The 27472-nt window shown below is 38.8% G+C and overlaps 1 protein-coding gene across 1 annotated transcript in view; it reads right to left on the bottom strand.

Moving 5' to 3' along the window:
* Window positions 1–27472, bottom strand: part of DNAH8 (dynein axonemal heavy chain 8) — a 330443-nt gene that overhangs the window by 12068 nt on the left and 290903 nt on the right. The window contains exons 90-92 of the mRNA XM_078446877.2: window positions 13350–13506; window positions 9298–9450; window positions 9030–9219 (exon numbers count right to left, since the gene is read on the bottom strand). Of these exons, the coding sequence (XP_078303003.2) occupies window positions 9030–9219; window positions 9298–9450; window positions 13350–13506 (500 nt within the window). The remainder of the gene's footprint in view (window positions 1–9029; window positions 9220–9297; window positions 9451–13349; window positions 13507–27472) is intronic.

Here is a 27472-nt window from a genome sequence, read left to right as displayed (position 1 = left end):
CACCAGCAAGAGGTTATAGATAATTTTTACTATAAAAAAAGATAACAGGACAAAAAATACCTATCCCCTTGCTTTAGCAAAATCCTCTAACAGAAAATCTTGATTTGTACTATGTATAACTTGTCACTGATATCTCCTTTGTCAGACTGACACGGATTGTTGAGACACTGAGAAAAAAAAGCAGAAAACCTAACAGAAGTTGGCATCCAAATGGCATCAGGCTCCAGGTGGAGTTAAACATTTGTAAAATAACGATACTACATGATTCAATCTAAGATAGAGGTGTGAGGTCTGAAGAACATGTTCAGCCTCTGCATCAGCAGTACCTGTGAATCATACCTAACAACAAATGACAAAGCATGGCTATCAGTTAAGAGGTTTTGAAAGGCAGTCAATCCCTACTTGAAGCCAGGCTCATTACAACTCATTTTCTACACCTACGACACAGGCACACACACACACACACACACACACACACACACACACACACACAAATTAGAATCTAAATCATATGTACATGATACTCTGAAAATGTACACCTGTGGGAACAAGAGACAGAACAATTCCTTCAAGAACCCTGAGAAGGACAATCTTTTTTTTTTTTTAATGTTTTTATTTATTTTTGAGACAGAGAGAGAGACACAGCGTGAGCAGGGGAGCAGCAGAGAGAGAGGGAGATACAGAATCCGAAGTAGGCTCCAGGCTCTGAGCTGTCAGCACAGAGCCCGACGCGGGGCTTGAACTCACGGAGTGTGAGATTATGACCTGAGCCGAAGTCGGATGCCCAACCGACTGAGCCACCCAGGTGCCCCCTGAGAAGGACAATCTTAAACAATATGTGAACATGTGTATCAACAATTGCTGGAGTACTAAGGTCCTCTTGGACCTGAGTAATCACTGGGGTGCAAATCCCTGCACTACCAAAAGTTGAGCCATTGAACAAATATTATAGGGTCATGGGTACAGAGAGCTTGACCATTTTTTTTTTAATATTTATTTATTTTTGAGAGAGAGAGGAAGAGAGTGGGGGGGAGGAAGATAGTGAGAGAGAGAGAGAGAGAGAGAAAGGGAGAGAAGATCATGTGTGAGTGAGGGAGGGGCAGAGAGAGGGAGACAGAAGATCCAAAGCAGGCTCCATGCTGTGAGCATAGAGCCCGACGCAGGGATCGAACTCACTATGAGATCATGCCCTGAGCTGAAATCAAGAGTCAGCTGCTTAACCAAATGATCCACCCAGGCACTCCCACCTGACCATTTTAATAATCAAGCCTAACTGCCATATAGGTGAGCTCATCAACTACTACAAGAAATTATTGTGATGGGGACTGAAAATACCATTCCATGGCGGCTGACTCAGCCTCTTCGAGTATGACTGACAAAATATCAGACCACCATAAGGCAATGGAGCAGTGCTACAAACAACATTCAGCTCAGACACAGGCTGGGGGGCACACAAGGCTATCACCTGTCCTTGTGGCAGCATGGGCCTTGAAGGCACTTAGGCCTGAGGAGCAATCTTTAGAGACGCCACGGAAACACACATCTGACAGTACTGGATGCCATATTACATTATAAGAACACAAAACTAAATGGTTATATGTGAAATTTTATTTTCAAATATTTCATAGCCTAAGTGATTTTGACTCTACGTATTTGTAATAAAACTATGGTCTTGTTGCAAACTGAATTACGTTTTACTTCAACGTGTTTTTTTTTTTTTTTAATTAAAAAAAAAACCATTTATTTAAATATCTTGAGCCAAAGAAAGAAATTTCATTGAAGGGGACTGGGCTAGAAGATATAAAACCCAGGAGATATAGTCATGCTAAGAATCAATTATTGTCAAATAGTGATCAGAGAAGCTTCCAATTGGAAGGCGCTTTATCTGCTTGCACACTGCCTATGAACATGTATGAAATTGCTGTAATCTTTGTGATGTCCAGATTTGGTCAGGTGATATGGAACAGAAGGTAATTTTTCTCTCATGTCAAGAAAAGGAAAAGGAAGCAGAAAAGTGATTAGTGTGCAGGGAAAGCTGACCTCTACTATGCTACACCACAAATAAAAAGCAATCATAGACAAGACAAGGGTATATGTCTATGTACATGTGCATAAAGGTAGCATGCTTGAATCCAGGCCTTTCCAAGACATGAGAGCCATGAGAGAAAGAATCAGAGTTTAACCTGAAAACAGGAATTAAGGAAAGAGAAAGGATTGGTATTACTAACAAATAATAACAAGAAAACTGAAATGTACATCTGCATTTGAATTTTTTAAAATGATCTGGCTTGTGACATTTCTTAACAAACAGTAACAATTACAGATTAGTTCACATTAATACTTTGCCATTTTAAGTCATATTTCTAATGAAAAAAAAAACAGTCATGGAAAGAGACTGTGTGTTGTGATATACAACTTAATTTGTTTGTGTCTATGGAAGGCCAGGGATGAACCAACCCCATTACCTTGGTTCTTGAATATCAAAAATGCACTTAATGACCTCACATCCTTTTAAAAATCACTGATCTTTGCCCCTCTCCCAAATTCCAAGTCTGCCAACACACCTCTCTACCTGGATGTCCCACCGGCACTAGCTGACAAATCCAGTGCTCCTTGCTTCCCTCTCAGCCAGTCCCTCTTCCAACGCTCCCTGCCTTATACCAGGCCTTTAGCCTCAGCCATTGTCTCTCTCTATTCTCTCAAAGATCCCCCAATCAGGGTGCGTGGGTGGCTCAGTCAGTTGAGCTTCTGACCCTTGACTTTGGCTCAGGTCATGATCCCAGGGTCGTGGGATTGAGCCCCACACTGGGCTCTGTGCTGAGCATGGAGCCTGCTTAGGATCCTCTCTCTCTCTCTCTCTCTCTCTCTCTCTCTGTCTCTCTCCCCCTTTGTCCCTTTTTCCTGCTATCTCTCTCTAAAATAAATAAATAAATAAATAAATAAATAAATAAATAAATAAATAAAGAAAAAGTCCCCCATTTAGTCACCCCATCAGATCTGTCCCTTCCTCTTCACCTAGTTAAGGTCCCAGGCTCTCTCCCTTGGACTTGGTAAGAGTCTTATTGCTCAGAAGCTTCATACTCCAGTCTACTCTCTACCTTCTCCTGGGATTATCTTTTGATCTTTGATCTTTAATCAAATTGGATCAAAGACCCAATTTGATCCCGAATTGGGACTTCCAACTGCCTTTATGATGTGGCCTAAACTCCCCCAGGAGACTCCACACGCCAGCCTCACTGCCCCCCACCTCTGCTCCCCTCTCTGAACTCAGGCCATGCTGCTGTCCTTCTTTCCCTGGAGATGCCTTGTCTTTGCTCAGGTCTCTGACTGGAATGCCCCTTTCTCAAGTCCCTGCAAATTCTACCCCATTCTTCCTGTATAAAGCTCTTCTGGAGCCTTGCCTTGGCAGAATTCATCTTCCTGTCCTCTGTACTACTATGGCACTTAGCTCTCACTCGGGTGAAGCACTTATCACATTATGTTAAAGTTGCTGATGGGTCTGTCTTACCAATCAGATTATGAAGCTCCTTTAGGGCATGAATTGGGTCTCAAATCTCTCTCTATTGAAAGCACCTAGCAGAGGGGCTAGCAAATGGAAGGTGGTTAGACAATCCTAATTAAGTTAAGTGCTATTTCTTCAGGCCCTCAAGCCAGGAATTACCTCGTGACAACTCACTCAAATTGAGGGCTGGTAAGGAGGAAAGAGACACTCATAAGTAGACACATGAAATCCGAGAACCATAATAAAAATGTTTCCTCCCCAAATTCAATGGAAAATCTGGGAGAAAAATAGATAAGTGAAATCTGGGAGCTGTCCTTTACAAATATAAAGCCTATTGACACAGTAATATACTATGTATAGTTTTGTAAGCTCATAAAAACAGCCATGGTTAATGTTTTAAATTTAGAAAATGTTAAGATACTTAAAAATGCATGAAGTGAATTAATGTATGTACACAGGGGACAATTAAAGGTATACTATTTGTTGAAGTATTATTTATACAAAGAAAACTGCGTAAGTGTACAGCATGACGAATTTTCACCAAGAGAATACAGCCATGTAACCAACATCCAGATCAAGAAATGGAACATTCCTAGGCCCCCAGAAGCCCCCTTGCGCCCTTTTGCAATCACTGCCCTCTCCCTCAAGGGCAACCACTAGCCTGACTTTTAATACCATGGATCTGTTTTGCCTGTTTTGATTCTTTGTGTAAATGGAATTATACAGTATACATACATCACAATGTACACAGTATAACAAATTGCAATGTGTTCTGACTTCCTTCACTTGAGAATATGAGATTCAACCATATTGTGAGTAGCAATAATACCTGTTAAATTTGTATGTGTAAATTAAATTGTATTACAAGTGGACCTATAAGATGCTGAACTGTAAGGAATCCAACATTACTTTATTCGGGCCAAGAATTACTTGAAGTAGCTATGAAACTAGAAGTCAACCTCAAGAAAAAAAATCTGCAAACACCACAAATACATGAAGGTTAAAAAACATGCAACTAAATAATGAATGGGGGGGAGGGTCTCTCCACCAAGAAGACCTAACAATTGTAAATATTTATGCCCCCAAATTGTAAACACCCAAATATATATGTCATTTAAAAACAAATATAAAGAAACTCATTGATAATAGTACAATAATAGTAAGGGATTTTAACACCCCCACTTAACAACAATGGACAGATCATCTAAGCAGAAAATCAACAAGGAAACAATGGCTTTGAATGACACACTGGATCAGATGGACTTAATAGATATATTCAGAGCATTTCATCCTAATACAGCCGAATACACATTCTTTTTGAGTTAACATGAAACATTCTCTAAAACAGATCACATACTGGGTCACAAATCAGCTCTCAACAAGTACAAAAAGATTGAGATCACACCATGTGTATTTTCAGAACAACAATGCTATGAAACTTGAAGTTAATCATAAGAAAAAAATGTGCAAAGACCACAAATACATAGAAATTAAAGAACATCCTACTAAATAATGGATGAGTTAACCAGGAAATTAAAGAAGAAATTTAAAAGTATATGGAAACAAATGAAAATGGAAACATGACAGTCCCAAACCTTGAGATGCAGCAAAGACAGTCGTAAGAGGGAAGTATATAGCCATCAGGCCTACCTGATGCAAGAAAAGTCTCAAATACACAACCTAAACTTACACCCAAATGAGCTAGAAAAGAAATAGCAAATAAAGCCTAAAGCCAGAAGGGAAATAATAAATATTAGAACAGAAATGAATGACATAGAAACAAGCAACAACAACAACAACAACAACAACAACAACAACAACAAAAACACAGCAGAACAGATCAACAAAACTAAGAGCTGATTCTTTGAAAGAATTAGTAAAATTGATAACCCTGTAACCAGACTTATTAAAAAAAAAAAGACAAAAATAAATAAAATCATGGATGAAAGTGGACAGATCACAACCAACACCACAGAAATACAATCATAAGAGAATATTATCAAAAATTGTACGCCAACAAACTGGGCAATCTGGAAGAAATGGGAAAATTCCTGGACACATACAAACTACCAAAAGTAAAACAGAAGAAATAGAACATTTGAACAGACCCATAACTAGCAAAGAAATTGAATCAGTAATCAAAAATCTCCCAACAAACAAAAGTCCAGGGCCAGATGGCTTCCCAGGGGAATTATATCAGACCTTTAAAGAAGAGTTATACCTATTCTTCGCAAACTGATCCAAAAAATAGAAATGGGAGGAAAACTTCCAAACTCATTCTATGAAGCCAGATTACCTTGATTCCAAAAACAGACAAAGACCCCACTAAAAAGGAGAATTACAGGCCAATATCCCTGATTAACACGAATGCAAAAATTCTCAACAAGATACTAGCAAATCAAATTCCACAGTACATTAAAAGAATTATTCACCACGATCAAGTGGTATTTATTCCTGGGCTGCAGGAGTGGTTCAATATTCACAAATCAATCAGTGTGATACACCACATAATAAAAGAAAGGATAAGAACCATATTATCACTTCAATAGATACAGAAAAGGCATTTGACAAAGTACAACATCCATTCATTTTAAAAAACCCTCCACAAAGTAGGTTTAGAGGGAACATATCTCAACATAATAAAGGCCATATATAAAAAAAAAACCCACAGCTAATATCATCTTTAATGGAGAAAAACTGAAAGCTTTTCCTCTATAGTCAGGAACAAGACAGGGATGTCCACCCTCACCACATTTATTCAACATAGTACTAGAAGTCCTAGCCACAGCAATCAGACAACAAAAAGAAACAAAAGGCATCCAAATCAGCAAGGAAGAAGTCAAACTTTCACTATATGCAGATGACATGATACTCTACATAGAGAACCCTAAAGACTCCACCAAAAAAACCTGCTAGAACGTATACATGAATTCAGTAAAGTTGCAGGATGCAAAACCAACATACAGAAATATGTTGCATTTCTATACACCAATAACGAAGCAGTAGAAAGATAAGGAATCAATCCCATTTATAATTACACCAAAAACCATAAGATACGTAGGAATAAGCCTAACCAAACAAGAAAAAGACCTGTACTGTGAATACTATAAAACATTGAATGAAATTTAAGATGACAGAAAAAAAATGGAAAGACATTCCATGATCATGATCATGGATTGGAAGAACAAATATTGTTAAAATGTCTATACTATCGAAAGCAATCTACATATTTAATTCAATCCCTTTCAAAGTACCAACAGAATTTTTCACAGAGCTAGAACAAGCAGTCCTAAAATTTGTATGGAACCACAAGACCCCAAATAGCCAAAGCCAATTTTGAAAAAGAAAAGCAAAGCTTGAAGCATCATAATTCCAGACTTTAAATTATATTACAAACCTGTAGTGATCAACACAGTATGGTACTGGAACAAGAATAGATACCTATATCAACAGAACAGAATAGAAAACCTAGAAATGAACCCATAATTACATGGCCAATTAATCTTCGACAAAGCAGTAAAGAATATTCAGTGGGAAAAAGACGGTCTTTTTGACAAATGGTGTTGGGAAAACTGGACAGCAACATGCAAAAGAATGAAACTGGGCCACTTTCTTACACCATACACAAAAATAAATTAAAAATGGATTAAAGACCTAAATGTGAGACCTGAAACCATAAAAATCCTAGAAGAGAACACAGGTAGTAACCTCTTTGACATCAACCATAGCAACTTCCTTCTAGATAGGACTCCTGAGGTAAGGGGAACAAAAGCAAAAATAAACTATTGGGACTGCAAAAAAAAAAAAAAAAAAAAAAAAGCTTCTGCAAACTATCAGGAAACCTAAAGAATGGGAGAAGATATTTGCAAATGACATATCTGATAAAGGATTAGTATCCAAAATCTATAGAGAACTTCAACTCAACACCCCTAAAATGAATAATCCAATTAAAAATTGGGCAGAGGGCCTGAATAGACATTTTTCCAAAGAAGAAATATAGGTGGCCAACAGACACCTGAAAAGATGCTCAACATTACTCACTGTCAGAGAAAAGCAAATCAAGACTACAATGAGATAGCACCTCACACCTGTCAGAAAGGCTAAACTCAACAGCACAAGAAATAACAGGTGTTGGTGAGGGTGTGGAGAAAGGGAAACCGTCTTGCACTGTTGGGAATGCAAACTTGTACCACCATTGTGGAAAACAGTATGGAGGTTCATCAAAAAGTTAAAAATAGAACTACCCTATGATCCAGCAATGGCACTACTAGATATTTACCCAAAGGATACAAAAATGCTGATTAAAAGGGACACACTTGCACCCCAATGTTTATAGCAACATTATCTACAATAGCCAAATTATGGAAGCAGCCCACGTGCCCATCAACTGATGAATGGATAGAGAAGTTATGGTATATGTATACACAATGTAATATTACTCAGCCATCAAAAGGAATGAAATATTGCCATTTGCAACAACACGGATAAGGCCAGAGAGTATCATGTTAAGCGAAATAAGTCAAAGAAAGACCAATACTATATGCTCTCACTCATATGTGGATTTTAATAAACAAAACAAATGAGCAAAGGAAAAAGGGAGAGGCAAATCAAAAAACAAACTCTTAACTATAGAGAATAAACTGATGGTTATTAGAGGGGAGGTTGGTGGGGGGGATGGATGAAATAGGTGATGGGGATTAAGAAGGGCACTTGTGATGAGCAGCAGGTGATATATGGAAGTGTGGAATCACTATACTGTACACCTGAAACTCATATTACACTATATGTTAACTAACTGGAATTTAAATAAAACTTTAAAAAATAAGAATTACTTGAAGTAAAATTATCCGTATTGTAGTAAGGCAAAAAGTTGTTGTGTCTCTGAACTTTATGAATTCAATGAACTCCACAAATTTCTAAATCCAAAACACTAACTTTAACCATAGTGGGTTTTATGAGCTTACCAAATTATGCACAATTTATTATGTCAATAGACATCTGGTTAGTAACTTAGTAAAAAATACTTAGTAAGAATTTCTAGAGTGAAGGAAGAAATGCAGCAGAATCACAAAGCACTTTTTCAGGGGATAAAAAACTGAGAGGGGGCCGAGTCTAGAAGTTCACTAAATGCCACATGATCAGTTTTGAAATCAGTCTAATTTCCTGCAACCTAGAAAAATTTTTGCATGTTTTGGTGCTTCATGTTTGACATTTTCATAAAACATTTAAAACTAAGATCTGAATAAAACTTTACTATTTCACATGTCCTGACCACAGGCTTGCTGAAGTAGGTGAGAAGAAAAGTGGAAGGTTTGCCTCCATATTGTGGAAGCAATGGTAGAATGAATTTCAGATTGAATTTGCAAAACAATTACAGAAGGATCATCTGTGTTCCCCAGCCTTTGAAAGCCTATGCCCAGAACTTAGCAAGCTGTACCTCTGTATTATTATATATCATATATATATTCATCCCACAGTGCAACTACCCTCACCTTCCAACTTTACCCGCTCTCCTATGAGCACATACCTTGTGGATTAAAGAAACCAGTCATCCAAAATACATTGGGCCTCCCCTCAAATATCCAAGTAGAAAACTGAGCGTTTCTTTCCAGAAGTTCAGTGAACCAGAAGCCCAGTGTGGATGAATCCCAGGACACTCTTTTCCAGATCTGAGGTATGCGAGCATCATACATGTTGTCCAGGGCGTCTCTCAAATTCTGAAAAAGGTAAAGTTAAAATATAAGAACAAGAGAAATCAGCAGAAGAGGGAAATGACAACTGAGATAATAGCTCACCTCACTCATAATGATTGTTCCCTCAATGGCCAATTTTAGATCACTCAAGCTACTGCGAAGTATTGAGATGACTTTTTGCATTCTGTCAATTTCTTGTCTCAGAAATATGTTCATTGAATTAAGATGTCCCATCTTGATCAAACGAGCCTTCACCTTAAAAAAAAAAAGCATACAAGAAATGAATTTCTAAATTTCTTTTATCATCTGTTATTTCTCTTCCAATGATCTCTCCTGTCTCTGTTCTTTTTCTTCCTCTGGATATATCTCTACCAAATGGATTCTAAAATATCTTTTGCAGAACCAAACTTGCCATTAAATTCCCCATTTTCTGGGCCTCAAAAACTACTGTTCAACTAAAATGATTTTTATTTCCTATTGATTGTACTTATGATAATTGGAAATATACTTTAAAAAGCTGAAATAGAATTGTACCTTTTTTCCCTTTTAAATGATTAAGTACTAAGTGTCAGTTAAATATTCCTTTGCAATCTAACCTTTATAAGAGTACAGTTTGGAATATTTTTTTCATAATGCTTACAGAGTTGTTATTAGAAATGTCACAGAAAGTTAATACGGACAAAATCTTTACAGAGCAGTTACCAATGAACGATTGGCTGCAGTGTCCTAAGATCACTGTTGCCTTGGCCAGGGCAACTAAAGAGAGCCTTTCCTAATCTAATCAATGAAAATATTTGACTTCGTGGGAGAGCCATTAAGCACCTGTCATTTGTTATTTTGGGGGTATATCATTTATTGACCATTTTGAAGAGATCAATATAAAAGCATCTGGTTGTGGGAATAATAAAATATAACAATTATTGGAAAATAAGCCAATATATATACACATTTCAATCTAGTGTCCTATGCCCAAGAAAAGATTGACTGTGAGTCCTGGCGAGAGCTCATACAGAGATCTGAACCTTCTGCTGGCCACTATCAAGAGATGCCAGTACATGAGGGGTAAGGATAGGCACATGGAGTGGGAGAGAATTTAGACTGATGTACCAGTCTGCAGAATCACCAGAAAGCCATTCAACTGTAGGTTCTCTGCTGGAGATGCCCACTGCCCCATCCTGAGTCATGGAATGTTAGAGACGATGGCCTTCAAGTTCATCTGTTCCATCCTTCTCATTTTACATGCTAGGTTTGCTAGCATGGTGTTAAAGTGTCCCACTGAGCAATGGACACCTCTGTTTTCCTGCAGTTGGGCCACTTCTAGTGGGTGAAGGATGAAAAGGGGAAGCACAAACTCAGGGAAGCAGTGGTATAAAAAGGAACAGCCTGGATGTTCTGGGAATATCTGGGCAGGCAGAGCGAATGATATAAATCCCAGTCAAACATGCCAGTGGAGGTCCCTAACCCACTCACCATACCAACCTTCAGGTATTCTCTCAAATTCCTGGTTCTAGAACTTACATTTTTGCAGGCTCCACTGCCTCATTCTCAGCTCAGGCCCTTCAGCCTCCAGTGGCTGAAGAGCATATATATCACCCCCTTTAAATCACGACTACTGTGTAGAAATTCACACTGAAGGAGAAACGAAATTATGGAAATACTTTTGCAACCCCCATATGTGGGAAATTAAGCCCAGGTATTGGCTACAACGTCAAATCAACAGGCCAGGTAGGTATTTTTTAGTATGCTAACAGCCTCAAACAAATTGCTTTACCCTACTTACCGTTTTAAAGGAGAAACTTCTTTTGCAATAGAGTCAAGCTTAGGAAAAACTTAACTCTTGAAAATATAATTTTAGTACTGATTTTATTTTGAGTATGGTTATTGTTCCAGCTCCAAATTATCTTTTTATTAATAAGATGGAAGATTTGCTGCAGTCTTACATAGGATTTTCATTATATTTCTGGGACCAAGTAGTCTCTTCTTCAGTAATGTGGCTCCATTTTTACTATGAAAGTCAATAGTATAATTATAATTTATAAAATTCACTTCACAGCCACATTTTCAAGAACAAATCTCTCTCTTCAGTAAAATAAAGGACACTAAAAGGTAAGTGATCTTGAAAGAGGAAGCAGTTTTAGATGCCTCAGTACAAACTCCTTCCCATTTAGCAACCCACCTAATGACATCCCTCACACTCAGTTCCTGCTAGGATGTTGCCAGCACAGAGAGCTCGGAGGAATGGCCCCAACCAACCCTGGACACTTCAAATTATCCCAAGATCTTAGAAGCCTCCTCTGGTATACCAGCCTGTGGTCTAGGCATCTAGAGTGAGTTTTATTTCACTTCCACATGCCAATTTTTAAAATCTCTGAAGGTAGGCTTTATGCCCCATCTGCCTTCTGAAGATCACTTACAATGGACCGTTGAAAGTATATTGTATCCATTAAAAAAAAATTTCCTTCCCTTACTATATCTATCTCTATGTGAAGCAACTGATTTCAGTATCTTGGCCAAACGTCTTGGTACTTATCTACGTAATGGAAACAAAAACTGTTTTAAGAGTGAAGAAAATGTTTTGTTTTGTTTTGTTTTGTTTTGTTTTAGTTTTGGGGGTACTCACTGCAGTGGGAAGCCTGTAGATCAAGGATCCTAAGGGCTCCCAGCTGACAAGTTCATTTTTCCCAGACTTGAGGAAGCAGGACAGAGTAGACACAAGACCACAGTTACACTAGCACTAGGGCATTAGCCTCTCACTTCTTGGTTGAAGAGCTAAACTTGACTCAGCCCCATCTGGGGCTCAGGTGAGGCTCTGCCCACCAGCATTGAGGAGAGGACACTGAGAACAGCAGAGAGGAGGCCCTGGATGGCCAGAGGACACAACCCTGTCTTCTTGCAGGAAGAAGACCAAGTTGGAGGACTTTTCACAGAACTTTCAACCACCCAGAAATCTCACTATAGTTAGAGAGACTTTTTTTTTTTTAGATCAGCACTTCTCAAAGTGTGGCCTGGGACCCCTGAAGGCCCTGAGATCCTTTTGGGGGTCCACAAAGTTAAAACTATTTTCATAGTAATACTAGGATATCACTTGACTTTTTGACTCTTCTTCTCTCAGGAGTATACAGTGAAGGTTTCCAGGGCTACAGGACATGTAGTATCACAACCATGTGGATATGAAAATCCACCTGCCTTCTATTAAATGAGACATTAGAGAGATTTGCAAAAATGTAAAACAATACCATTATTCTCAATGAATATTTTTATCTTGGAAAACATAATTATTTTTGTTCATGTTTATTTATTTTGAGAGAGAGAGAGAGAGAGAGAGAGAGAAAGCATGAGCATGGGAAGGGCAGACAGAGAGGGAGAGAGAGAATCCCAAGCAGGCACCGCACTATCAGCACAGAGCCCTATGTGGGGCTTGAACCCACGAACCAGGAGATCATGACCTCAGCGGAAATCAAGAGTCAGATGCTTAACCGACTGAACCACCCAGGCTCCCCCATACTTACTTTTTAATAAAAATGTTATTTATGTTAACATGTAATGGGGTTTATTACCCTTATTTAACAATAAACTAATACATATTTTTGAAATGTCTCCATTTAAATTCCTAATATATTAAATATCAGTAGTTATAACTCACATTAACAAAAGCTGTTTGGGTCCTCATTTTGTAAAGCGGTCTTGAGATTTTTAAAAAAAACTAAGAAAAACTTATTTAGATTAATAAGCAAACAACTGTGAGGTTCAAGAAGTAGAAAATTATTGCCATTCACACCGGGAGTGAATTTGTTTAAATGGTCTGCTTTCCTATTACCTGACTGGGAGGATTGTGAGACTACAAGGGACAAAAACAAGGGGTAAGTTCAAAGAATGGACAAAGCCTAGATGGGTAAGATATCTTGGTATCAAAAGACACAGGGATGGAGAAGGGTAGAGAAAAGGTGATTGAAAGAGAAAGTGGAGTAGAGGGTAATAAAGAAAAGTGCAAATCATAATTTGCAGGATGCCTGAGAAGGGGCAAGGAAGGGAAGGTCACAAGGGTAAAAGAAGGAGTTGCAAAGGAAATGGAAATGAGCAGAGGGAGGTCCCAGGATCTCCCTCAACTTTGTGGAACCCGAAGATAGCCCTGTACACACCAGGGCATGGCTTACCTCATGAGGAATGTAGTCAGGAGGCAGTTTGCTCAGCATATCTTCAGATAATCTATAAACAATGGCCTCCCGGGTCTCTCCGACTCCCCCTCCACTCTCTTTGGGTTGAATGTTGGTAATTGTTTCAAGAACAGCAGAAGCAGTGTTACTCTGATACCTGATAAAAGAGTGAACTGTTCAGAATGTAGCAGGGAAACGTACCTTCAGAGATAATTATTAAAGCTAAAATGAACTGATACGATCACTTCAAGCCACAGCGAGAAAAAGGAGGGGGGTGGAGGGAAGGAAACTTTATAATCAACCCACAGGAATGAAAAAAAATAGAGATTCATTCTGCCTGCTAACTATTGCCTCCTAACAAGACATGGAGAACATTACAGAAATGAAAGGGTCTCCATCTTCAGAGAAAGAGATTCCACAAATGTTCTTGGCAACCCAAAGCAGTACTATCCAGTTTTGCTTGTCACTAACCTGCAAACCTCATGCTGGACAACCAACACACCTCCTTTTATTTTCTCCCACTTAAAGACTGGTCATAAGAATCTATAATTATATGGTAATTTGTTAGGTCAAAGAGAATCACTCATAATTCCTCTGTGAATTACAAATTATTAACATTTCATTGTGTTTTTTTTCTGTTTTGTTTTCTCACTTTACACTGGTTTTAGGATTTCCAAAGTAATCTATTGGCATCCATCTGCTCCACCAGTCTAAAAATCCCACTCATCTTTAAAATCCATGTGTCCAGGGGCACCTGGGTGGTTCAGTCGGTTAAGCATCTGACTCTTGGTTTAGGTTCAGGTCATGACCTCATGGTTTGTGAGTTCGAGCCCCACATCAGGCTCCATGCTGACAGTGTGGAGCCTGCTTGGGATTCTCTCTCTCTCTCTCTCTCTGCCTCTCTGTCTCTCACAAGTAAATAAATAAACTTTAAAAAAGTAAATTAAATTAAATTAAAATCCATGTACCCAAATAAAGATTTACTATGTACCAGGCACTGAGCTAGGTGCTAGAATATGGTGGTGAACAGGTTCCCCCTGCCCCACCTTGGTGCCTTTCTCTGTCTAGTGGAAGAGGGGTGTATTTGTCAATACCACTTTAATACCTGATGTGGAGGAACAGAATAGAATGCTTTAAAAGAGAATAGTCTGTGTCTCTCCCTTGTTTTTGTTCTCTCTATATCTCTTCTAGGTCAACCAGATGCTCTGAAGGGTACAAACCTAGTTTTTGTCTTGAAATGGCTGGGCCTGGGGGGGCCTGAGTGACTACGTCAGTTAGGCGTCTGACTTCAGCTCAGGTCATGATCTCACGATTCATGAGTTCAAGCCCCACATCGCGCTCTGTGCTGACAGCTCAGAGCCTGGAGCCTGCTTCCGATTCTGTGTCTCCTCTCTCTTTGCCCCTCCTCCCACTCATGCTCTGTCTCTGTCTCTCTCTCAAAAACAAATAAATATATTAAAAAATTAAAAAAAAAAGAAATGGGTGGGTCTGGACACACAGATGGTGTGTGTGCATCAGTGTGAGAGTCAGTAGGATATTAAAGTCGCCTACTATTATTGTATTGCATTGTACTATTGTACTATTGCTGTATTGCTGTCAATATCTCCCTTTTGGTCTGTTAGTATTTGCTTAGGTGCTTATAAGTTGGGTGCACAAATATTTACCAATGTTATATCTTCTTGTTGAATTGACCCCTTCATCATTATGTAATGACCATCTTTGTCTTTTATTACAGTATTTGTTTAAAAGTCTATTTTGTCTGATGTAACTACCCAAGTTTTCTTTCAGTTTCCACTTGCATAAACCATCACTTTCTGTTCCTTCACTTGCAGTCTGTGTGTGTTCTTACATTTGAAGGCAGCACATAGATGTGTCTTTTTTTAATCCATTCAGCTACTCTATGTCTTTTTTTTTATAATATGAAATTTACTGTCAGATTGGTTTCCATACAACACCCAGTGCTCATCCCAACAGGTGCCCTCCTCAATACCCATCACCCATCCTCCCCTCCCTCCCACCCCCCATCAACCCTCAGTTTATTCTCAGTTTTTAAGAGTCTCTTATGGTTTGCCTCCCTCCCTCTCTAACTTTCTATGTCTTTTGATTGGAGAATTTAGCCCATTTACATTTGAAGTAATTATTGATAGGTATGTGCTTATTGCTATTTTGTTAATTGTTTTCTGATTGTTTTGTAGTTCTTCCCTGTCCTTTTCCTCTTCTGCTCTCTTCTCTTGTGGTTTGATGACTTGCTGCAGTGTTATGTTTAGATTCTTTTCCCATTATCTTTTGTGTATCTACTACAGACTTTTGTTTTGTTACCATGAGTCTCACATATAACAGCCTATAAATATCGCAGTCTGTTTTATGTTGACAGCCAATAAGTAAATAAGGCCTTTTCCACAGGAAGACTGAGGTTGTGTTTTGGTCTGCTGCGTGTGCCATGCCTTGTGGGAGGAAGCCTATTAAGAACTGTCCTTCTAATTGTTTCAGTCCTGTGGGGCCCAGAAATGCAAGCGATCCTGGCCACTAGAGCTAAGCATGCAGGAATATCCTCTGTGTGGGATGTCTGCTGGCTTTAGCAGGGCTATGGGAAAAAGTGGGGCTGGGGTGGCCTACCAGCTTTAGCAGGGCCACAGAAAAGCTCTGGGGTTCGAATATCCCTAATAGCACTAGTAAGGCCAACCAGTGTCACCGTCCTTAGTGATAGTCCCAACAGGTCCCTGCCTTAAGATTAGCAGGTGAATCTCCTTCACATATGATCTAAGTGCTTTTCAAACTGCTGTTTTTTGCTCTGAATCAAGGGGTGAGTGAGTCTGCATAAGAGCCCTGTTCTTGATTCCCTACAGCCCTTTGGGTCTTTTAGACATAAGCCCCATTGGTTTTAAAAGCCAGAAAGTTTGGGGTCTGTCTCTCTGGTACAGGTCCCAACAGCTGGAGTACCTGATGTGGGGCACAAACTCCTTGCTTCCCAAGGAGAAGCTCTGTATTTATGAGATCCCTCTCAATGATGTGTCACGGTGCCAGGGGCAGGGTTTTGGGTGAGACAACATCTGTGCCTCTCCTATTCATCTCAATGTAGCTCTTTCATGCTTCATTGTGGAGCAGCTACTCAGTTTTCAGGTCTTTTTAAGAAGGAATTGCTTCATATGTAGCTGTAGATTTGGTGTCTCTGTGGGGGTAACTTAGTTCAGGATATTCCTATGTTGCTATCTTGAACTGCCTCTTCCTGTGAATTCTATCTATCATCTATCTATCTATCTATCAAAAGAGAGAAAGAGTAAGGAAGGGGCAGAGGGAGAGGGAGAGAGAATCCCAAGCAGGCTCCATGCAGACCCAACATGGGGCTCAATCCTACGACCCTGGGATCATGACCTGAGCCAAAATCAAGAGTTGGACACTCAACTGACTGGACCACCCCAGGTGCCCCAGCCTGTTACTTATTAATTCACTAGGCTTATTGCATTAATCAACATTCATTCATATCATCTATGTGATTTTAAAAACCTCAAACCAAAAATTTATTTTAAGGTATTTTTAGGAAGTTCTATGTGGCAGCTGGTAAAACCAAACACACACCTGTCCTGGAATAATGTGCCCACAACAAAGTCTCAAAGAATCCAACAGTTAATTTCCAACAGATTTGAGTTCACAATCAAAACTTACAGAACCCATGAAGAAACTAAACAAGAATTTTTATTCTGAGCAAGAGCCAGTAGAAACAACAGAAAGCAGAAACAAACCTGCAAAGATCACAGATAATACATTTTCAGATGTATGTTACAAAGATGTTTTTATTATATCAGGGGGAAAAAAAAGGATGATTGATACTGCATGTATGTTAGCTAACTTGAATTTTAATAAAAATTTAAGAAGAAAAAAAGGATGATTTAAAATGTAAGTATGAAACAGGAAACTCTAAACATGAATAGCATAGAACCTCTGGAAATTTTTTAAAATATTAAAATTGAAAACCTGTATTAGTTTTTTATTGCTGCTAGAACAGATTACCACAAAATAAGAAGCTTAAAACAACATAAATTTATTATCTTACCATTCTTTAGTTAATAAACCTGACATAGTACTCATTGGGCTAAAATCAAATTGTCAGCATGGCTGAGTTCCTTTCTGTAGGCTGCTGGGGAAGATCCATTTCCTTGTTCATTTGAGTTGCTGGAAGAATTCACTTTCTTACTGAGGTCCCCAATTCTTTGCTAGCTGTCAGGTGAGGGCCCTTCCTAGCTTCTCGAGGCCATCTGCATCCTTTGGCTCATGGCCCCCTTCCTACTATCTCTTCAAAGATCACAAAGGCAGGTCAAGTTCCTTTCTTGCTTTGTATCTTTCCCCCTGCTTCTATTTCATCTCTCTGACCCACTCTTCCTCCTCCATCTCCCACTTCTAAGGTTCATTTGATTAAATTGGACCTTTGATATTCTACAATAACATCCCCATCTCAAGGTCCTTACCCTTAAGAAAATCTGTAAAATCCTTTGTGCCACATAAGGTAACATATATACAGGTTCTGGGGATTGGGATGTGGATATCTTTGGGGGTCATTATTCTGCCCACCATAACAGTTAACAATGAGTCAAATAGCAGATTAGATTCAGCCAAATAAATAATTAGGAAACCAGAAAATAGATCTGCAGACATTATCCAGAATGCCACAGAGGGGAAAACAAACAGGAAATGTGAAAGAGAAGTTAAGAGACATATAGGATAGAGTGATACGTTCTAACATACATCTCAGGCAAGCTTCAGAAAGATAGAAGAGAGAATAAAAAAGATAATAAGGGGTAGAATAATGACTGGGAATTGATGAAAGACTTGAATCCTCAAGTTCAGGAAATTCAATGCCTCCTAAGTAGGATAAACAAATAAATAAATAGAAATCATATGTAGACATATCACAGTGAAATTGTAAAACACTCAAAACAAAGTGAATATCTTAAAACCAACGAGAGAGAAAAAAGATTATCTAGAAAGAAATGACAATTAGACTGATGGCCAATCCTCAACAACAGCAATGGAAGCCAGAAGAAAATGGCAGAGTGTGCTGCATATGTTAGGATAAAATAACTATTAAACAAGAATTGTATACCAAGCAAAATTATCTTTCAAGAATAGGGGCGCCTGGGTGGCTTAGTCGGTGAAGCGTCCGACTTCAGCTCAGGTCATGATCTTGCAGTTTGTGAATTCAAGCCCCGTGTCAGGCTCTGTGCTGACAGCTCAGAGCCTGGAGTCTGCTTCAGATTCTTTTCCCTCTTTCTCTGTCCCTCCCCTGCTCATGCTCTGTCTCTCTTTCAACAATAAATAAACACTAAAAAAAAAAAAAAGAATGAACACAACACAAAAAATTTAAACAGACATTTCACAAAAAAAAGCTATATTAAGGCCAATAAACACATGAAAAGACGCTCATTATTTACATAAAAAATGCAAATTAAAACCACAATGAGACAGGACTTCAGGTTTACAAGAATGATTACAATAAAAAAAGAGACAGTAACAAGTGTTGGCAAGAATCAGAGAAACTTGAACCCTCATACATTGTTGGAGGGTATTGTAAAATGGTGCAGCCACGTTGGAAAACAATTTAGTAGTTTCTAAAAATGTTAAGAATAGGTTAAACATATTGTCCAATAATTATATTTCCAATTATCTATTCAAGAGAAATGAAAAGACATATCTACACAAAGACTTGTACGGGAATGTTCATGGCAGCAAAAAGTGGAAATTACCCAAATGTTCATCAGCTTTTAAATAGATAAACAAAATGTGGTATGTTCATATATTGGAATACTGTTTGACAATAAAAGCAATGAAGTACTGATCCATGCTACAACACGGGTGAGCTTCAGAAACATTATGCTAAGTGAAAGAATGCATTCACCAAAGACCACATAGTATATGATTCCAGTTACAGGAAATGTCCAGAAAGGCAAATCTATAGAGACACAAAGTAAATAAGTGGTTGCCTAGGGCTGAGTGGGGGTGGTAGTGAGACCTGATTACAAATGGACATGAGGATTCTTTTCAGGGGTGATGGTAATATTCTAAAATTAGGTGGTGGGTGATTGTCACAGAAGTTTGTAAACTTAATAAAAATAATTGAATTGACCACTGAAAATGAATCAATTTATGATAGGCAAATTGTAAGTCAATAAGGTGCTTTTTTGTTTGTTTGTTTTTACAAAGGAGGGCAAAATAAGACATTGAAGGAAATTCTAAAGGATACACTTCAGAAAAGATAATTATTCTGGTGGAAGGTTTGTGGTAGCAAAGATTGGGTGAATGCATGGGCAAATGTAAACATCATTATGGCATAAAACAATAATTATATTTTTAATTTGGTTTTATAAAAAAAAAGATAAAATTAAAATACTGGGGTGCCAGGAGGTGAGTAACTATAGTTAAAATTACCTAAGAGATTTTTATTGAGAGGAGGGTAAAGATACTAATTAAAAAATTTTTTGATGTTTATTTATTTTTGAGAGAGGGAGAGAGAGAGAGGGAGAGAGAGAAACACAGTACAAGCAGGGGAGGGGTAGAGAGAAGGGGAGACACAGAATCTGACCAAAGCAGGTTCCGGGCTCTGAGCTGTCAGCACAGAGCCTGACACGAGGCTGAATCCATAAACGTTGAGATCATGACCTGAACCGAAGTCGGATGCTTAACTGATTAAACCACCCAGGTGCCCCAAGATACTAATTTTACACTTAATTAATATTGGATGTTAAAATTTCTAGGGTAACCAGTAAAAAAAATAGAAATAGTACATAAATTCCAAACTAGCACAGGGGTAAAAGTAGAATGAAAAAAATTCATATTCAGCAAGAAGTCAAAGACAAGGAAGATGGAGCAAAATATAGAAATGCTGGTGCAAAATAAGCAACATTTTATATTTTATACACATGTTATAAATACTCATGTATTTAACACTTAATCAGTTTTTTTTTTTAAATTACAAGTGTACAAAGATGTATGTACAAGGCTGTTTGTAATGGTATCTGTAATAATAAATCCTGGTAAAACCCTATAAAAATCTATACAGTCAGTAAAAATGTGATGTAGCTCTCTATTAATTGGTAAGTTGAGGTTATTGAATTGAGATTACGGAATGAAATAGCATGGTACATTCTGTTTTATGAAACATTCTGTTTTATACTCCACTGTATACATATGCCTCATCAATCAATAGTCACTTAGGTTGGTTCTATATCTTGGCTATTGTAAATAATGCTGCAATTAAAATTATTACTCAGCCATAAAAAAGAATGAGATCTTGCCATTTGTGATAACATGGATGGACCTACAGGGTATTATGATAAGTGAAAGAAATCAGATGGAGAAAGACAAATACCATATTTCCCTTACATGTGGAATCTAAAAACACAAAACAAAACAAAACAGCAGAAACTGACGCATGAAAAAAGACAACAGACTGGTGGTTGCCAGAGCAGAGGGGGTTGGGAGGATGGGCAAATTGGGTAAAGGGGAGTGGAAGGTACAGGTTTCCAGTTATGGAATGAATAAGTCGCGAGGATGAAAGGTATAGCATGTGAATATAGTCAATAGGATTGTAATAGCGTTGTATGGTGACAAATTGTAGCTACACTTGTGGTGAGCAAGGCATAATGCATAGAGTTGTCAGATCACTATGTTGTTGTAAACCTGAAACTAATATAACATTGTGTGTCAACTATACTTCGATAAAAAAAATAGCATGTTACAAAAACCTAATATTCTGTCAACATTGTGCATGTAAGCATGGAAAAGATCTGGAAGGGTATTTTTATAGTGGGATTTTTGTATGAGCTTGTGCTGTGATTATTACTTTCTGCTTTCTACAATGTTTGTTTTTCTCAGTAAGAAAGTATGATTTTTTATAATAAAGAATATTAAGACCATTTTCATTTTGAAAATGAGAAAAAATAAGCCCCCAGATGCAAAGCCCACCAAGGACTCAACAGAGATGAATCAGTGACAAATGTCTGAGGTTCATTGAAACGCATCTTACAAATCCCTAGTAATCTTTGTGCCCCACCAGAAAGGCCCCCTTCTACCTTTCCTCACAGCATTTGGAAAGAAAGAATTACACCTTTCTCTTTTTCATCTCTAGCATGAATTGTGCAAATTTACTCACTAAGGAGCTACTGCTAAAATTACCCAGGCTTCTTTGCTTATGAAAAAGCCACATCTTGTGTCAACAGAGGAAATTCTATTCAGCTAGCCTTTAATTCAATTAGGAAATCAGCTGAAGAGTGAAAGAGAGGCTGTGTCTTTAGAATTTTCTTTTTTTAAGGTTTTTAAAAATATTTATTTATTTTTGAGAGAGAGAGAGACAGAGACAGAGTGAGAGCGGGGGGAGGGGCAGAGAGAGAGGGAGACACAATCTGAAGCAGGATCCAGGCTCTGAACTGTCAGCACAGAGCCCAATGAGAGGCTCGATCTCATGGACCATGAAATCATGACCTGAGCCAAAGTTGGATGCTCAACTGACTGAGCCACCCAGACTCTGCAAGAATTTTCATTTGATTAGCAGGTAGAATAATGCATCTGGCCCCAAATGTACATATCCAAACAACTGCATCCTTTCCAAAAGTTGTGGCTAAGGTAAATACATCTGCCACTATGCTCTATGAGCTGGACTTACAGTCAGCTACAGTGATTATGAGGGTTCTTTGTCAAACCCAGTGAATGTTTGTAACCCAACCAGAGTTGGTGTATTAACTCCATATTACCTTTAAACATATGAGTTTCACAATAAGGGTCAATAAGGTAAAAGCTGATGTTGAATAAAATTAAATGAAAATTGATTTTGTATAATTTTACACAGAATTTAAAATTCATTTTTGATTATTTTTTGATGAGCAACCTCTACTCAGCTGTTGGGAGTTTTAGAATATCCTCCCAAAGACATTCATTTAAAAAGTTGAAAGATGACCAAATCAGGCACACACAAAATTGAACATGTATATTGGTAATTAAAAATTCTAGTAAAATGGGACAAAAAGCACTTGCAACTCATTCCTGAATTTTGAAGTATGGTGCTATCCCAGTTTTTAAAAGTCATATAAAGTATAAGATACGAGTAACTCCTAAGGGGAAAACCTATGAAAATAGCTAATGTGACAACAAAATGGAGTCATCAAAAGTCAAGGATCCACATATTATTATACACAGTTCTCAGAAATGTAAACTTCTATGTGATTTATATTCTAGCATTAGATCTTATTCTAGCATTAGATACAGTAAAGACAGACAATGTTGGCAGACTGCTGTGTTAGAGAAGATGTAGGTATCACTGTCACTGTCTCACTGAGGGCTGTGAAACTCCAAGCAAGTCTGGATAACATGAAACCTCTGGCTTTATCATAATCTCCACCTATCCATATTTCTGCTGACTCCCAGGACTCCCTGTTAGTTAAATCAAACAGTTCCAAAACCCACCTCATTGTTCCCATTCTCCCTTCGCCCCAGTCTGTCCCATCTCCTTTTAACAATATCAATGTCTTCACCCAGCTGCTGATCTACAGACTTCAGAGATAGTCTCTATCTGATGCCACTCTCCAGCTCTTCTTGGTTTCCAAGGCCTATTTCCACATCACTTCTAGCATCCATCTAGAAATTTCCAGCATCTTCATGGTGCCCCACATCTTGGAAAAACAGTCTCTGCATGTGCATCAGCCTCACGGTTAGGCTGCTCCTTTCTTGAATCCCCTCTCCACCACGCTCCAGACTCGGGTGGACTTGGTCCCGCACACATAGCACACGCACACACTTTACACCGTCATACCCCTCCTTGGACTGCTCCTCCATGTATGTGCCCTAAACTATGCATTTTATTTTCACTATGCTCAATCATTTTATTTTTTTAATTTTTTAAAAATTATATATATTTAAGGTGTACAATTTGATGACTCGATATCTGTATACGCCCTTTACTGCTCATTATCTTCCTCTTTCCTTGCGCTGTCTTTCTTGTCCCCAGGGCTACAGTCCTTTCGTCCCTAATCCTACCCTCCCCTGAGAACTCCTGCACATTCATTGAGTCACAGCTCAGAGGAGGCCTCTCTCGATAGCTTAACTTTAATACCTAAGCTGCAATTTACTGCTCCTTCGCCTTTGTTCTCATAGCATTGTGTGTGTGTGTGTGTGTGTGTGTATGTTATATATAATCCTGATTTTAGAGTCTGTCATGTTGTATTACATAACCATTTGCCACTCATTTATTTTCCTTAATACATGATGACCTCCAAGGGCAAGGACTGCATTTTACTAATCTCTGTATCCTGAGTTGGCTACCAAGTAAGTTCTCAATAAATATTTGTTTGTTGAATTCAGGCCAATTGGCTTGACTTTTATTAAACCTCAAATGTAAAGGAGAGCAATTCTCCAATATTTAAAGGGCATGAAAATTTAATTATTTGTTTCTTCTTATGGTAAAAGCATAGTAAATTATCATTATCACTTCCTGGCACGTTACCTACTATCATTACCTACTTCCTGGCACGTTTCCACATACAAAGGGAAACATATATAAGTCATACGCTCTCAAAACACAGGAGAATCAGAAAGACATCATTTGAGGGTAAAGGACAACTGTTTTCAGTATGATATTTAAGCACAGATCTTTAAAGGTTGAGGAGAATAAAACCACAGTAAATTTCCATTCACACAACAAAAATCAGAGTTCATTCTTTGTGCCTGTTCTAACTCCAAACAAAAGAAGGGAAAGACCTCCTATCTGTGATTCTCAGGAGCTCTTGGCTCACCTCCAGTCTGTTGCCTCTTTGGAAATACACTCTGCACCAGAGGCTGAGTGCCAACAGTGGACACCACTGCAGACATGACCATCATGCTCTTGGCCGGCACTGGCCATGTTCACCAGTGCTCCAGGGAGGGGCCAATGGATATGTTACTGCGGCTAGATCTCGCCTAAGAAGTCATTTTCTCGGTGGGTGATTTTATTTTTTTTTTATGAGGTGATATGAAAATAGTCCTCAGGACATGGATGTGGGTATGAAGTCCTGAAAAGCTGACCCATTTTGCAGAAGAGCTAGACAAGATCTCCAGATCACCTCCCCAACACATATTTTATGAGGCACAGGATGCCAGGGCTGTACAACTCACATTTCTCTATCCACAATGTGATTTTATGCTTGCTGAGTGAGGAAAGGCAGAAGCCTAGTTAGCTAGCTATTATGGAGAACTGTGAATATCTCTATATGCCTCAAAAGCCTTTCAGGCTTTCAGGAAAACAGTCCCTATAAATGTTCTGAGAAGAACGAGAACTATAATACTCCAAGAGCTTTGGTTCCAAGTTACTTCTAGAAGAAAATTTCTCTTTGGAGCTAAGTATGGGAAGAAGCTCATATTGGTCTTGTAGCTTGGTGGTTTGGGGCAATTGTCTAGGTCACCCCTGTTGGGTGGCAGTCAGGGTCTTGGCTAATAAAAATGCAAAACAAATGCAAAACAGAACTGTCTATAAATAAGCAATTAACCATCTAATGAGATATTAGTGCACTATCACATCCAAATCAGCCTACGTTCATATACATCTTTGCATATGAGATAACAATAAACATACATTTTTAATAAAAATCTGAAACTCAAATTTCAGCTAATGCTAAAAGGAATACAATTAAATTCATCCTGCATACAAATGAATATAAAAGTTGTAATAAGACATCTGATAAATTTCAGAAGGTAGAAAAATATGCATAATCGTTAATGAGAAAAAGAGCGAAAATAAATAACAGTTTCTGACATTGAGATAGTTGAATTTGCAGAGTCCTTGGTAGCTTATAAATCTAGATAATAAAATGTGAATAAACTATGCATTTTTATGGTTTCTGTCGCCAAGGTATCTAAGCTCTTGGGAAAGATTTTACTTATTTTAAAGCATTTATTCAGCTGTATTTCCCACCCACCCTCCTCAGGGATCCTGCATTCTTAAGGAAGAGAAAGAATCATTATCTCTTTTTGCAAATTTCTCTCTTCTCTCAAATTTGTGGATGCTAACTTCAGAGTGCAGATTCTATAAGCAGGGACATAGAGTTCCCCACCATGGCCCAATGACAGCCCATGAGCTCATCTGAAAGAGTACTGTTGAACAGGGTGCACAATCAGATAAACTGATCAGGATTCTTCTAGCTGGGGACATTCACACAGATTTCTCACTGTATCTTAGAGAGTCCACCCCCCTCTTGTACCTTCGAGTATTATTTCTGTACAAATACCTTGAAACTTCTCACCTGGGCTCCAATCCACGTTTCTTCCCCACTCTGACATCCCTTGGTCTTTCCTAATTCAACACACCCAAACAGGACTCTGCAATGTCCCCTCGAATGCACTCCTGTTTCAAACTCCACCACCATCCCAGCCACCAGACCAGAAATGTCAGGGGAGGCTTCAATTCCTTCTTTCATTTCACGCAGAACTTGGGAGAGTCACTTCTTGCTGGAATGGGAAGGGTGGCCTTAGGAGACCAGGGGTAGGTTTTAGCTGAGAAGCTTCATTTGCTATTGCTTACTGCCTCCTGGTGGCTGGTGAGGGAACAGCGAGGGGTTGGAGTGCAGCTCTCCAGGAAGGTCCGCTCAAATGTCTACAACCCCAGACACCACATATTTCAGAGCCCAGAGGAAAGAAGAATCAAACCTAGGGCAAAGCTCATCCAGAGACTAAGAAAATGACCAAGTGCAGAGCTACTACCTGAGCAGGAACCAAAAATGGACCACAGTCCCTGGGAGGAGGAGTAGAGGTGTGAGTGGGGAAGACCCTAGGGCGGACCAGGTGGGAAGTTAAGAATGAAGAGAGATCAGGGGAGGAGGGCCACAGGTCTTACAGGCCAACTAGTTGTCTAGGAGATTTAAGGCAGAGGCCCAGCAGTTTCTTCTTGACCTCACTCAGTGAGGTGTGATGAGAGACTGCAAGATCCAGACACTCGATTTTGGGAAAAGATAGCTGAGGCATCTATAGCATGCCTGCCAGTGATGGATGGCATATAGGCCTTTGGACAGAGTGGTAAAGAGAGCTGCCAAAAGACACAGAAGGCTCGCTGTGCTCTCTACCCCTCAGATAGCAACGAATGGATGAAAACGACACACGATTCTCTCTACTCACTAAATCGCACCAGTCTCCATCGGGACGTGTCCTGCAGCTTTGCTCTACCCTCTCCATCCTCTCATCATCCCTCATCTCAGCCTGCGTCAATCCACATCCAGATTTATCCACAGGGTCTCCAAGACAGTCTCAGTCTAAGTAGCCTCCAAATATAGGGAAACGTATTCCATTCCACTCAAAATAAGAGAATACAAATTAAAACTATGCCGAGATACCATTTCTCACTTGTCTTATTGGTGAAAATTCAGAAGCTTCACCCACACTCTGTTGATGAGGCTGTGAAGAAAGGGCCTCGTCATGTTGTTGGTGAGAGTGAATAGCCCTATGGAAGGGGGGTTGGCAATATTTACTAAGCCCTGATATAGCAACTCTACCTGTACCAAATTACCCTAAAAATACATCTCCAACCACACGAGAAACCAGAACCATGAGATCATTAATTGAGGAATTATTTGGGGTAGCAAAATATTGGAAGCAACCTAAATGCACACCCATAGGAGAATGGATGAATAAACTATTATACATATTAACAATGGAGGAGCATGCAGGTGTAAAAAAAAAAAATAGTGAGGAAGACATGGGAACATAGAATGGAGTGATTACAAGATACATTTTTAATTGGAGAAGACAAGACACAAAATTTTATATATATATATATATATGGTATGGCAACTTCATTTAAGAAAAAAGGTAATAAGAACATATGTGTATCTATGTATGAGAAAAAAGAAACAGGGACGATAACCCAGAAACGAATGCATTTGCTTGCCCATAGAGGAAAGGGGAAATGGGTTGGAAAGGTGTGAGAATACCTTATTATGTAGTTGTGACTTTCAAGCCATGCCTGTGTCTCACATATTTAAAATAACCAACAAGGAGGGACAAAAACTCAGTGTAATATGAACAGAAACAAATGAATGTACCTATCTACCTAACTGATAGCGTAACCACACAGAAAAAAACAATCTGAGTGAGTTTTGAATATAGTACTCTGACAA

This window comes from Panthera onca, chromosome B2 (genome assembly GCF_046562875.1).
Source record: "Panthera onca isolate mPanOnc1 chromosome B2, mPanOnc1 haplotype 2, whole genome shotgun sequence".
Lineage (NCBI taxonomy): Eukaryota > Metazoa > Chordata > Mammalia > Carnivora > Felidae > Panthera > Panthera onca.
This window is presented reverse-complemented; position numbering and strand designations above follow the sequence as displayed.